General features: G+C 42.9%; 1 protein-coding gene across 4 annotated transcripts in view; it reads left to right on the forward strand.

Annotated features, from left to right (window-relative positions):
* LOC111949887 (cell adhesion molecule 1) overlaps positions 1 to 15415 on the forward strand; it is a 179865-nt gene that overhangs the window by 141210 nt on the left and 23240 nt on the right. For all 4 annotated transcript variants that reach the window (XM_023967220.2, XM_023967222.2, XM_023967221.2 and 1 more), the window contains 5 exons: positions 1731 to 1883; positions 5997 to 6134; positions 8859 to 9017; positions 10677 to 10773; positions 11106 to 11278. In XM_023967220.2, the coding sequence (XP_023822988.1) occupies positions 1731 to 1883; positions 5997 to 6134; positions 8859 to 9017; positions 10677 to 10773; positions 11106 to 11278 (720 nt within the window). The remainder of the gene's footprint in view (positions 1 to 1730; positions 1884 to 5996; positions 6135 to 8858; positions 9018 to 10676; positions 10774 to 11105; positions 11279 to 15415) is intronic.

Here is a 15415-nt window from a genome sequence, read left to right on the forward strand (position 1 = left end):
ACAACCGTGACACACAGTCACACAGGGAAAACAACAGACACAAACACAGATACAGACACTTACACAAAACACTCTACCAGGAAAATAATACTGAACATTTACCGTAGGGCTACACATCCCCCAACAAATTGCAAACACACTCGCTTTCCTTCTCTGCTTCTTTTGGTTTAAATACCATAGAGTTGCTCAACAGAGCTATCAAATCCACTTACTGTCAACCACTTGGGAGGTTACAGTCCCAGCAATACTAACACAGTAACACTGTCCTTGAACCTGACGCTAGAGACCCAATATCAAGGTTTTTCTGCTTTATATATTTGGTCCAGCGCGCCAATACTTAGGGACTAAGGAAACAAACCACTAACTAGTCGATTTTAAAGGAGAAGTCATAACGAGAACGCACTTAACGGAGCAAAATACTTATTTGTGACCAACTATCAATTCATGTTGGTGTCATCCTCAACCTTTTATAGGTCACATACAGTACATTACACCTTCAGTTGATGTAGAGGGTAAGGATTCAACATTACTTATTGATTGTATGATTGTATTTTCCCTCTGTTTTACAGTGCAACCCTGATGTTGGCTACAGCCTCTTTATAATTTCAACACACTTGAGTAATCATTTGTCAATAAACAAGCTGCTTCATGTCAACTAAATTCACTGGTTCTAGGAATGAGCAGTTTTTCCTTCCTAGCAGGGCCTTTGGCTCTCAAAGCTATAACGAGGCTCATTGTTGTCATTGGAGGAGAGACTTCCAAAGAGTCCTCAAATTGAGACAGGATTGGAAATGAGGTCTCGTATAGGAAGATGCTCAAAGGCCTCTGTAATGATCAATGTGTTGCGTGGCATGTAGCTCTGACAGGAACGGACACTCACACCCATGTAAGAGTTCTTTAGCTCTGCGCTTATAGAAGACCTGATAAGGAATGAGTAGGTCAAAACATCATTACACTCTCCAAGGAACAATCTGGGGGCATTTATGTAAAAGTGTTCAAGTGGGTGGTTAACTGAAAGGGAAAATACTCTGAAAATATAGCTAAATGTAAGATGTAGGATGTTAAGCTAGGTTGCCACACTCAAAGCTAACTCGACTAACACTACTCTTCTATGGCACACCAGTCCAAACACAGATTTTAGTTCAAAACAGCACCTTTTTTATTTAGTATGGACCTCTAGTTCTTGCTACCCCAGAACCGTGATATAATTGATTATGTATGTTACAGTACTTTTCCTTTTCCAGAATATGTGAGGTCGATTCGTTCATTCGTGACCAACAGCAGACCATTTTGACTTCCCATCTTGTTAGAGTCTTCATGAGCACTTCTCCTATTTTCCTGCCCTGGGAGTGCTCTGTAGACTGGAGAGATGAAATTGTTAATAAATCAACTTTTATGAATCATTCTGAAACTCAATTTTCTTTTTAGGACCTGGGTTGTAATGTTGAGGCTTTTTACCATTTAGGAGGCTTTTTTCAGCATAACTACTAGCTATATGAATACAGACCAAATAATTATACTGTACTATTTCAATATTTCTCTCTGTTCTCTCTGTTTGTTCTCTCTCTCTCTCGCTCTGTTTCTTTCTCTCTTGCTCTGTTTCTTTCTCTCTATTTCTCTCTCTTTCTGTTTCTCTCTCTCACACACATACCACACACTCACACATACACAAACACACACGTGTGTATCTCCCTATCCTGACTGTCTGTCTGGTGTCTGTATCTCCTCAGCCCTGAAGGACAGCCGGTTCCAGCTGGTGAATTTCTCCGACAACGAGCTGCGGGTGTCTCTGTCCAACGTGTCACTGTCAGATGAGGGACGCTATGTGTGCCAGCTCTACACAGACCCTCCTCAGGAGGCCTACGCAGACATCACTGTGCTGGGTAGGTTTTACACACACTTGCCTAAACTCACATGCATGAATGTACGCCTGCATGTACACACAAATAACGTACACACACAAATGATTATGTATGTACACAAAATATTATATATGCACATTACATGGTGCCATATTAGTGGAGGCTCCTCAAAGGATGAAGGAGAGGACCATCCTTCTCAGTGAATTTCATGTATTATTATTTTATGTGAAACATTAAAAAAGTTATCCTTTTTAGATAAAACTATACTACATATATTCACGTCACCAAATAATTGATTAAAACACACTGTTTTGCAATGAAGGTCTACAGTAGCTTCAGCAGCACTCTGTAGGGTAGCACCATGGTGTAGCCAGAGTACAGCTAGCTTATGTCCTCCTCTGGTACATTGACTTCAATACAAAAACTAGGAGGCTCATGGTTTTCAACCCCTTCCATAGACTTTCACAGTAATTATGACAACTTCCGGAGGACGTCCTCCAACCTATCAGAGCTCTTGCAGCATGAACTGACATGTTGTCCACCCAATCAAAGGATCAGAGAATGAATCTAGTACTGAAAGCATAAACTACAGCTAGATAGCACTGCAGTGCATACAATGTGGTGAGTGGTTGACTCAAAGAGAGAGAAAGACAATAGCTGAACAGCTTTTAGCAAATTAATTTCTTCCAAAATTAAGGTGAAGCAAGAGAGAGAGAGAGAGAGACATAGCTATATATATATATAACCCGTTTTTAATAGCAATAAGGCACCTCTGGGGTTTGTGATATATGGCCAATATACCACGGCTAAGGGCTGTGTCCAGGCACTCCGCGTTGCGTCATGCTTAAGAACAGCCCTTAGCCGTGGTATGTTGGCCATATACCACACCCCCTCGGGCCTTATTGCTTAAGTAGGTACTGTATATATATATTTTTTTTACTTTCACTTACTTAGCTAGCGAATGCAGCTAGCTAGTTTAGCCTACTTAAACACCAGGTTCAAACAGAGAAGCATTCAATGTTAGCTAGCTGACTATGGCTATCCAACACTGGAACTCTTCCATATCAAGGTAAGTGCTAAACTGTTTGCTGTACTGCATGATGGTAGCAGGTTTACTAATAGTTAGTTCTAGTACACTGCCGTTCAAAAGTTTGGGGTCACTTAGAAATGTTCTTGTTTTTGAAAGAAAAGCTAAAAATGTTCGATTAAAATAACATCAAATTTATCAGAAATACAGTGTAGACATTGTTAATGTTGTAAATGACTATTGTAGCTCGAAACGGCATATTTTTTATGGAATATCTACATAGGCATACAGAAGCCCATTATCAGCACCCATCACTCCTGTGTTCCAATGGCACGTTGTGTTAGCTGATCCAAGTTTATAATTTTAAAAGGCTAATTGATCATTAGAAAATCATTTTGAAATTATGTTAGCACAGCTGAAAACTGTTGTTCTGATAAAAAAAAATAAAAGAATTTTCAAAAAAACTTTCATTAGACATGTTGAGTATCTGGAGCATCAGCATTTGTGGGTTCTATTACAGGCTCAAAATGGCCAGAAACAAAGAACTTTCTTCTGAAACTCATCAGTCTATTCTTGTTCTGAGAAATGAAGGCTATTCCATGCGAGAAATTGCCAAGAAACTGAAGATCTCGTACAGCGCTGTGTACCACTCCCTTCACAGAACAGCGCAAACTGTCGCTAACCAGAATAGAAAGAGGAGTGGGAGGCCCCGGTGCACAACTGAGCAAGAGGACAAGTACATTAGAGTGTCTAGTTTGAGAAACAGACACCTCACAAGTCCTTAACTGGCAGCTTGCTCATGCTGAAACAGGAAAGGGCCTTCCCCAAACTGGTGCCTCAAAGTTGGAAGCACAGAATCGTCTAGAATGTCATTGTATGCTGATATTTCCCTTCACTGGAACTAAGGGGCCTTGAAATTAAAAACCGCTACAGACCATTATTCCTCCTCCACCAAACGTTACAGTTGGAACTAGCATTCGGGCAGGTAGCGTTCTTCTGGCATCCGCCAAACCCAGATTCGCCCGTCAGACTGCCAAATGGTGAAGCGTCATTCATCACTCCAGAGAACGCATTTTCACTGCTCCAAAGTCCAATGGCGGCGAGCTTTAAACCACTCTAGCTGACGCTTGGCATTGCGCATGGTGATCTTAGCCTTGTGTGCATCTACTCAGCCATGGAAACCAATTTCATGAAGCTCCCGACGAACAGTTATTGTGCTGACGTTGCTTCCAGAGGCAGTTTGGAACTCGGTAGTGAGTGTTGCAACCGAGGACAGATGATTTTTACACATCTACCACCTGTTTGGCCTACCACTTCGCGGCCGAGCCGTTATTGCTCCTAGACGTTTCCACTTCACTATAACAGCACTAACAGGGAGCTCTAGCAGGGCAGAAATGTGACTTTTTGGAAAGGTCGCATCTTATGACGGTGCCAAGTTTAAAGTCACTGAGCTCTTCAGTAACGCCATTCTACTGCCAATGTTTGTCTATGGAGATTGCATGGCTGTGTGCTTGATTTTAAACACCTGTCAGCAACGGGTGTGGCTGAAATAGCCAAATCCACTCATTTGAAGGGGTGTCTACATACTTTCGTATATAATGTATGTGGCTGCTGGTTCTGTGTTTGCATGTGATCAGGGGTGATTCTGTTGAAAAATGTTTCTTGAACGGACGCAATCAGAACAAAACGGGGATAAACATACCTGCATTTGTCCAATAGAAACTCTTGTTTGCAGCTGTTGGGCTAATGATTACAACCTACAGTAGATCAGCTAGACGCAGGCAAGAGTGTGCAAGGAGGTATTGAGTATGTTACTGTCTGTCACCATGATTACTCTAATTTCTCTCAACATGTGCACCTATGTTGTAAACTTTCATTCATAGGTTAGGTTGTAGCAACCTCATGATGGGTACAGGGATAATTTCAGTATCATGTAGTAGTCTAAACCTATCGATGTTACAATGAGCTGGGTGAATGGAATATGAATGACAGTCATCTGATATGCTGTAATAGAAAGAGCGCCATGCTCATAAAAATGTTTTATCGTCCTCCCTCATCTTAAACAGCACCAACCACCACTGTGCCATATTCATAAGTTAGACATTGCGTTCTACCACACATCACACCTATATAAACTGTGAATATACAATTGTTTTAATTTATGTATTTTCTTGATTCATCTTGTTATATTGAGTCCCACTGTAACAAAATGTCAGCCAATTAGGCTCTTACAGTGCTCAATAGCATGGTAATGAATAGGAACAGATGCTGCTATGGATAACAGAATAGATCTATCTCAGACTGGCTTGTTTTTGGCAGCTGTGTTGACTTCTGACTGTTGACTGTGTGAATCCTACTGAATGTTAACTTGGCTGCTCTAAATAGTTCCCTATTGAGAGTCAGCTGTGACAAACAGTGGAGCTACGGCGTGAAATTACACTAACACTAGAGCTGTATTATACATGCAGACATCCTGGGGGATTGAAAATGAATTAAGTACACTTCAAAGTAATTACTCTAGTTTTAGAAATTAAATCTAGAAGCAAAAAGTGTGAACTAACGGTGATATTTTATAGCTCTTGAAACAACATATTTTTGAGTTTTCTCCAAGCGTCTCAGGCAGGCAGTTTCTCTATGTGAGAGACAGTGGAGGTTCTTGTACTTCAATGAGAAATGTAGATCAGCGGAAGAAATAATCAAGGTTGGACATGCTTAGCTTGTGTTCATTGGTCATGCTAATATATATACATATATATATATATATATATTGTTTTCGTCATGGGAACAGGACATTATAGCCTATATCATAGTGAAACAGAAATGTATAGCCTATAGCATAGTGAAACAGGACATTATAGCCTATAGCATAGTGGAACAGGACATTATAGCCTATAGCATAGTGGAACAGGAAATTGTAGTCTAAAGCACAGTAAAACAGGACATTATGTGTTGATGTGCGTGCAAGTGATGGAGAGTGCATGAATGTTTGTGTGTGCATTCCTTTCTGCATACATACGTGTGTGTGTTTGTGTGTACATGTGTGCTTCTGTATATATGTGTGTCCGTCTGTACATATATATCTGAAGCTCTTGATGTGTGTCTGTCAGTCCCACCAGGCAGTCCAATCATGGATTCCCAAGAGGATGTGGTCAGTGAGGGGAACGAGACAGAGCTCACCTGTACAGCCATGGGCAGCAAGCCTGCCGCCTCCATCAGATGGATGAAAGGAGAGCAGGAGCTGACAGGTCAGAGGAATAACAGCCTCCTCCACTTTCCCTCAGATATCATTCAGATATAACCCCAGCCAGGCAGCTTTAACTCTCCACAGCATCGTACTGGAAACTGCAGACTACAAAGGCTCCTTTTACATTCAGGTCTTGGTTTCACACTCATCACAATATGCTATATCTACTGATTTGTTCAAGGACTAAAGAGTGAGTATGGATATCAATATTTCAGTTGTTCAAATTGAACTAGGTATAGTATTGACATTGAGTATGACCTATTCATAAAGCACTGTGTTAACTCACTGTCTCCTCAGCAATAGCCACATTACAACAGTTACCAAAGAAGCAAAGCATTTTAGTGCTGGGCTGAACTTGTAGTGTGCCTTTTGCAGTGACCAGATAAATGACTTCAAATGAACTCCCAACTGTTCACCACCCACTCACTACAGCCTCCCCCATGGCCCAGCCAGCAGCCTAGCTGTAACAGAACAGTGTGTAGGCTACAGTACATCCCTATAGTACATCACTGAGGCGCCCAATGTCTCTACTGGTTTAATACACTCATAAACCTGTGTCATCGCCAGATAGCAGGGAGTTGCTATGGAATCCGCCCGGCAACAGCCTGTAAATCTGGACCCTGCCTACTGAGAGCATCTGTTACCTGCTGCTGAAGGACCACAGCTCACACACCAGCAACACGTTTGCTTCTGTTGATCACGTCTTTTGGGTGATCAGATTTCTGATTCAACGGTTTGAAAGCCTTGCTTTGAAAATTATAATGTACTCACCACACTAAAAACACTCATGAACCTCGCTTATTACATTTGACACTATTAATTGCTAAATTAATTGCTAAGTACTTTTTATGAAAATACTTTATTTGAATGACTCAAGCCCGCTGTAGGCTCCTGGAGAGAGGTGCAGTAGTGTATGGTACTATGGTGTGGTGCCTTATTGCTTCACATTTGTTCAAGAAGATCCATCTATTATTCAGCCTATCCATACCCTACAGCAAGAGGGACAATTCATTTCAGCCTGATCCTATCTGCATAGTCACTGGATATCTCTGTTGTCAAATTATATACATGTATGTATTAGAATAGAGAGGACTCATTTGGCTTGTTGAGCATATTAAATATTTAGACTGAGCGAATATAAGCTAAATCTGCACCTCCAGTGTTATAGAAGTGGAAGTCAATTTGTGTTTATGAGATCTTGCATCCTCTGCGGTAGGCTGGGCTGGTGTGGGGTGGTTACGTTAGGCAGGCAGGTAGACAGGCTCGTTAGATTAGTGAAATGCCACCATGTTGAACAGGGGCTAGTCCAGACTGGCAGAGGACGGACGTGGGCGTACCAGGAAGTCACGTCCTGTCACGTATACTCCCTCCCCGGCCTCTAGGTCATCAGGTTGCTGATTATCCCGCACACCTGTCACCATCATCTCGCGCACCTGCGCCTCATGACACTCACCTGGACTCCATCGCCTCCTTGATTATCTTCCCTATATCTGTCACTCCCCTTGGTTCTTTCCTCAGGTATTATTTACTCTGTTTCATGTCAGTGCGTTGTTTGTGTTTCGTGTTTATTTATTAAAACACTCACTCCCTGTACTTGCTTCCCGACTTGCAGCACACTCGTTACACGTCCTTTAGCACCTATGGAAACACAGCTCACTTCTCATTATGACACTCATAATAAGCAAATACTCTCATAAGCAATTCATTTGCTTATAAAGCTCCCCACTTGGCACACATTGGTTGAATCAATGTTGTTTCCATGTCATATTAATGAAATGACGTTGAACCAACATGGAATAGACGTTGAATTGACGTCTGTTCCAAGTGGATCAGGTTTACATTGAAATCCAAGTCACAAGTTGCTGATATACTTATTGAATTGTCAACAACTAAGGATAGATAATCTGAAAACAAAAAAAATTCTGAAAACTAAATCAACGTTATTTTCTGCTATGATTATTACTGAATATTTGCAGAACAAACCACTGGAAAGAGCCTTTCTCTAGGGTTGTTTTTCAGCGACCATCTCTCAGGAGTTTCCCTATCTAAGTGTCATGGGGTTAATAGCTATATAGCAATGTGCATGTTAGTGTATGTGGTCAGTGTGTGTTGGAGCAGCAGTGTGATGCCCTATCTGAGCCCTAGACGTGCTCCCCTGTGACTGGCTGGTCGGCTGGCGGAGATGGAAGTGTGCTGCAGGTCACAGAAGGCCCTGTAATTATATTCTCACTTCATTAAGTGCGAGTAAACCATCACACTCAGCACTATGGCTAACGCGCTGCCCCTGTGGCATTGTAATGCTCTCTAAATGAATGCCCCTCTGACAGCCAGACACATGTAGGAGCCTGGTGGGCAGCTGATTACTGCAGAGGTTAGCCTAGACACCACAGAACAGAAGCCCACTCAGTCTCCAGGCTGCTGCATAGACACACACACATTATCAAACCACAACCACATCATTCCTACCTCACTCTGGAATCAATGAGAATCTTTGGGTTTTTAAACTACATCAAGTAGGCTTGTAAATGTAATGATGTTAAGGTGTAAAGGGTGGTCAAAGTCACCTTGTGTTTAGCTCGACTGCACACATAGTGCAGTGTGAAATTAAATATTTTTGTTGTGGTAGATGTTGTGTCAATGTGAATAATCTGATCATCTGTTGTGAGTTAAGACATCTCTATAGATGTTGGTTCCCTCACACCTGTGTGTATTTTATTGTTCCTAGGCATGATGACGGTGGATGAGACCTACGACGGGATGTTCACAGTCACCAGTCGGCTGAGACTCACCGTGTCCAAGGAGGACGACGGAGCGCCAGTCAGCTGCATCATCGACCACCCAGCCGTGAAGGACCTCCGGGCACAGAGATACCTGGAAGTGCTATGTGAGTGACCCGGAAGTGAAGCAGGCATGGCCTGGAAATAGAATGTTATTGACTCTCGCAGTCCCGAAGGCTATCACAGAGGGGGGATACAGTGCCTTCAGAAAGTACTCATACCCTTTGACTTATTCCACATTTTGTTGTGTTACAGCCTTTTTCTCACCCTTCTACACACCATACCCCATAATGACAAACTGAAAACATGTTTTTAGATTTGTTTAGCAAATTCTTCTACAATTATCAGGCTGTAACGCAACAAAATGTGGAATAAGTCAAGGGGTATGAATACCTTCTGAAGGCACTCCATATGAATGAATTAGATCATCAATTCTGTATCTAGTTAAAATACCTGGCAGTCCAGAGTTAGAGATTGACTTTACAATACATCTCCTGGAATATAATATAATCACCTCCAGGTAAAAGTTACCTTTGCTCTAGTCTTGTGTCAAATGTGATTTGCTATTTCCTCAAACGATTTATTGGTTGAAGAGGTAGAACAGCCGTCCTTACACAGTGTAGATCATCAGAGAAAGGTTACGCTAACCTTTGGTAGTCTATGTAGAATATTAATTTATTAACAGAGACGAGTGCTTTGCCTAACCTTTCTAGGCTAAAGGGAAAGCTCAACTAGAACCGCTTGACATTTTGGCAATCTTCTGCTAACATAGATAAGAGAAAGAAAAAATATATATTTTACTTTAAGGTTAGATAGATTGTCTGAACACATAGCCCTTTTCTCTGTTTAACCAAGGGTCTATGTTCCTTTGATAGCTAGGATTATGTAGTCCTATTCCACTCAAAGCCTTAGTCGGAGTTGAGCTGAAAATATACTGTATCTCCCGGGTGGCGCAGTGGTCTAGGGCACTGCATCGCAGTGCTAGCTGCGCCACCAGAGTCTCTGGGTTCACGCCCAGGCTGGGCTGGGTTCGCGCCCAGGCTCTGTCGCAGCCGGCCGCAACCGGGAGATCCGTGGGGCGACGCACAATTGGCATAGCGTGGTTAGGGAGGGTTTGGCCGGTAGGGAGGGTTTGGCCGGTAGGGATATCCTTGTCTCAGTATGTAAAAAATTTAATAAAATGTATGCACTCTACTGTAAGTCGCTCTGGATAAGAGCGTCTGCTCTTGGCCGGTAGGGATATCCTTGTCTCAGTATGTAAAAATGTAATAAAATGTATGCACTCTACTGTAAGTCGCTCTGGATAAGAGCGTCTGCTAAATGACTAAAATGTAAATGTCATACAAGAGTAATAATATAAGCAATGGCGTAATGACACTATCGTAGCCAGCCAAAGCACTCCTCTAAACTCCCCAATGCATAATAGCATGGTCCTTTGTAGCTCAGTTGGTAGAGCATGGTGCTAGTAATGCCCAGGTAGTGGGTTCAATTCCTGTGACCACCTACATGTATCCGTGCATGACTATAAGTTGCTTTGGAGAAACCTGTCTGTATATGTTATATTTATTATTATATTATAGCTCACTGACAAATGTCTCTTTCACTGGTTTGAATATACAGTATACAGCCTTTTTATAGAGTGACTGAAAGCATGAATCAGGTTGAGATAGGTTGACATTGCTATAGCTGTGAGTATGAAATTAATTAGAAAGTGTGTACTGCTTGTAGACAATGTGTATGTGGAAATACCATCTGCCTACTTTCAGATCAACCAGAAGTGAAGATTGTTCAGGCGTTCCCTGAAGGTTTAACAAGAGAGGGAGAGAATCTAGAGCTGACGTGCATAGCAAATGGCAAACCACAGTGAGTATCCATCCATCCACACATATCATTTAATACTAGTTAACAGTACAGCACTCTGTCCTTAAAAATACCAACATAGACAGCTACATGACACTTCCAGGCTTCCTATATCCCCTTTCTGCCAGCCAAAGCACTCCCCTAACCTTTCCAATGCATTGTAGCATTTAAATGTTACCAATTGGTAGTGTGTTCTGTGTATAATACATCATTAGACGGAACCTGCCAATGGCTCTCCCACACTAATCTGAGTTCTGACCTTTAGAGTGAGATTTTGTCTATTGACGGGGGTCGTGCAGGGTCTTTCTGATGTGGCTGGTATTTGTGTCCTCCAGGCCCCATCAGATCAGCTGGCTCAGAGTGGATGATGATGTGCCGTCTCACACCGTGATCACCGGCTCTGACCTCTTCATCGAAAACCTCAACAAGTCATACAACGGCACGTATCGCTGTGTGGCCTCCAACACCGTGGGAGAGGCCTACGATGACTACATCCTCTTCGTATACGGTACGTACTGTTATACGGGGCATCGTGACTACTGTCGCCTGTAGTTTGTTCTGTGATTCTATCTATATTTGGAGATGAGTCCAGGCAAGGTGGTCTGTATTGCTGATACAGGTTTTCATGTTCACAGTGTGTACAGATGTGTCTAGTAGATTTGTTGCTGTTAGGTAATCGTAGCCACTCATTAGAATTTGCTAAATTTTCCATTGAAGCTTCTCATGAGTCAGTTCACTGATTACAGGTTTCTCTAGGTGAATATGTCACAGAAACCATATCACTGACACACTGTAACATAGTAACAGATGGCTCTGACTAACAGATTTATTCTGACTAACACTGACAGAAAATCCTCACTCTAACATGTATGACTCTCTGACTTAGGTTACTATGGCACTTATAGCAATGCAACTCTGATATTGTAACTCTGTAAGTGCTCTTAGGCAGATGGTGACGTCTGTTTGTCCCTCTTAGTCCCCTAGTAATTATCTCCCATCAAAAGGATGGCACGTGCTATTAAATAACAGTCCAGGCCTATTAAGGGTTTCATCCTATGACTGAACTCGTAATTGGCGCACTATCCACTCTCATTCATTAGAGGCATGATTCAAACTCCCTCTCTGATGTCACTGTCATACAGTTAGTGCCTTTGGAAAGTATTCAGACCCCTTTACTTTTCCACATTTTGTTACGTTACAGCCTTATTATAAAATGTATTCAATAGTTTTTTCCCCCTCATCAATCTACACACAATACCCCATGATGACAAAGCAAAAACAGTTTTTTATACATTTTTGGAAATTAAAAAATGTTTAAGCTCTACTAGCTTGGCACACCTGTATTTGGGGAGTTTCTCCCACTCTTCTCTGCAGATCCACTCAAGCTCTGTCAGGTTGGATGGGGAGCGTCGTTGCACAAATCTTTTCAGGTCTCTCCAGAGATGTTAGATCGGGTTCAAGTCTGGGCTCTGGCTAGGCCACACAAGGACATTCAGAGACTTGTCCGAAGCCACTCCTGCGTTGTCTTGGCTGTGTGCTTAGGGTCGTTGTCCTGTTGGAAGGTGAACCTTCGCCTCAGTCTGAGGTCCTGAACACTTTGGACCTCAGCACTCTCATCAGTTAAAGTCACAGCTGTGTACATCCCCCACCCCCTCAAGCGAACACCAAGACGGCCCTCAAGGAACTTCACTGGACTCTATGTAAACTGGAAACTATATACCCGGAGGCTGCATTTATTGTAGCTTGGGATTTTAACAAAGCTAATTTGAGATCAATGTTACCTAAATTTTATCAGCATATTGATTGCACGACAGGTAGGGCTAATACTCTCGACCACTGCTACTCTAACTTCTGCGATGCATACAAAGCCCTCCCCCGCCCTCCCTTCGGCAAATCCGACCACGACGCCATCTTGCTTGTCCCGGCTTATAGGCAGAAACTCAAACGGGATGTACCAGTGACGAGAAACATTCAATGCTGGTCTGACCAATCGGAAGCCATGCTCAAAAATTGTTTTGATCACGCGGACTGGAATATGTTCCGGTAAACCTCAGAGAACAACATTGATCTATACGCTGACTTGGTGAGTGTGTTTATAAATAAGTGCATTGGAGATATTGTACCCACTGTGACAATTAAAACCTACCCTAACCAGAAACCGTGGATGGATGGCGGCATTCAAGAAAAACTGAAAGCGCGATCCACCGCATTTAACCATGGAAAGAGGTCTGGTGATATGGCTGAATATAAACAGTGTAGTTATTCCCTCCGCAAGGCAATCAAACAAGCGAAATGCCGGTACAGGGACAAGGTGGAGTCGCAATTCAACGGCCCAGACACGAGACGTATGTGGCAGGGTCTATAGGAAATCACGGACTACAAAAACAAAAACAGCCACGTCACGGATAGCGATGTCACGCTTCCAGACAAACTCAACACCTTCTTTGCACGCTTTGAGGATAATACAGTGCCACTGTCGCGGCTCGCTAAGAAAGACTGCGGCCCCCCCTCTCCTTCTCAGTGGCCGACGCGAGTAAAACATTTAAACATGTTAACCCTCGCAAGCCTGCTGGCCCAGACGGCATCCCTAGCCGCGTCCTCAGAGCATGCGGAGACCAGCTGGCTGGTGTGTTTACGGACATATTAAATCGCTCCCTATCCCAGTCCGTTGTCCCCATATGCTTCAAGATGGCTACCCATTGTTCCAGTACCCAAGAAGGCAAAGATAACTGAACTAAATGACCACTTCTGTCATCATGAAGTGCTTTGAGAGACTAGTCAAGGATCATATCACCGCCACCTTACCGGCCACCTTAGACCCACTTCAGTTTGCATACCACCCCAACAGGTCCACAGATTACGCAATCGCCATCGCACTGCACACTGCCCTATCCCATCTGGACAAAAATAATACCTATGTAAGAATGCTGTTCATTGACTACAGCTCAGCATTCAACACCATAGTACCCTCCAAGCTCATCATCAAGCTGGAGGCCCTGAGTCTCAACCCCTCCCTATGCAACTGGGTCCTGAACTTTTTGACGGGCCGCCCCCAGGTTACTTCGCTGACCCTCAACACTGGGGTGTGTGCTCAGCCCTCTCCTGTACTCCCTGTTCACCCACGACTGCGCCATGCACGCCTCCAACTCAATCATCAAGTTTGCAGACGACACAACAGTAGTGGGCTTGATCACCAACAGCGATGAGACAGCCTACAGGGAGGAGGTGTGGTGTCAGGAAAACAACCTCTCACTCAACGTCAACAAAACAAAGGAGATGATCTTGGACTTCAGGAAACAGCAGAGGGAGCACCCCCCTATCCACATCGAAGGGAGAGCAGTGGAGAAGATGGAAAGTTTTAAGTTCCTCGGCGTACACATCACAGACAAACTGAAATGGTCCACCCACACAGACAGTGTGGTAAAGAAGGCGCAACACCGTCTCTTCAACCTCAGGAGGCTGAAAAAATGTGGCTTGTCACCCAAAACCCTCACAAACTTTTACAGAAGCACAATCGAGAGCATCCTGTCGGGTTGTATCACAGCCTGGTACGGCAACTGCACTGCCCTCAACCGCAAGGCTCTCCAGAGGGTGGTGCGGTCTGCACAACGCATCACCGGGGGCAAACTACCTGCCATCCAGGACACCTACAGCACCCGGTGTCACAGGAAGGCCAAAAAGATCATCAAGGACAAAAATAATAATTTAATACATTTTAGAATAAGGCTGTAACATAACAAAATATGGAAAAAGTAAACGTGTCTGAAAACTTTCCGAATGTACAGTATCTACAGGAAAATATTTGAGGTTTGGGAATCAGACTGTAGCCTTGCTTCCAGATGGATCCTTTGTTTGGAATATGATTATTTGTGGTTTTGAACAACACACATCTAGCAGTTCCAAATAGATTTAGCTTCAGTTTGGAGCTTGTGAGAAATTAAAACAGCCAGGACAGAAAACATTTTCCATACACACAATCTTTTGATTTATGTTGTTTTGTCTTTTACGTTCATACTTGTTGTAGCATGTTGGTTTGATGGGGAATGTGAGCTGACCATTTGTTTTGGAGATTTACTCCTCTCCCATGCATAATCAATTTCTATAGTAGGCATCTCTTCATCTAGACTCTCCTCATGTCTCCATATTGCATTTTCCTACATTTCTTTGAAGGAACAACCTGCTCCTTACTCAACAGAGATAAACTGGACGAACTACAGTACACGCAAAGAAGACTCATTAATGAATTTCCATGGTGAAAATGTGTGTTTGCTGGTGTAGCAAACATGCTAGCATGTGTGAGCTGTACATGCTTTGTAGAAGAAGGACCTATTTGTATGCCTTTTGCACAGTGAAATATCCCATTTTACATTTTAAGTGCAGCTTTGCAATCTTTTACCACCTCAACATTAGAAACGGCATATATCTTGTGTTATCAGAGCTATCAGTGCAGTCTCTATTCTTCTAGTTAGAGCGTTAATGAGACACTGGAGATTTGTGAAAGGTGCTAATAATGCTGTTTAATTATGTTTGAGATTCCCAGTTCTATTATTCCACAGGATTAGATGCCAGACAAAATAAGCCATGCTGTTGGTCCATAAGAGGATTGTTTTGCCTGAGTAATCATGCTAGCTACTGTACACTAGCT

Source organism: Salvelinus sp. IW2-2015, linkage group LG22 (assembly GCF_002910315.2).
Source record: "Salvelinus sp. IW2-2015 linkage group LG22, ASM291031v2, whole genome shotgun sequence".
In the NCBI taxonomy this organism is placed as follows: domain Eukaryota; kingdom Metazoa; phylum Chordata; class Actinopteri; order Salmoniformes; family Salmonidae; genus Salvelinus; species Salvelinus sp. IW2-2015.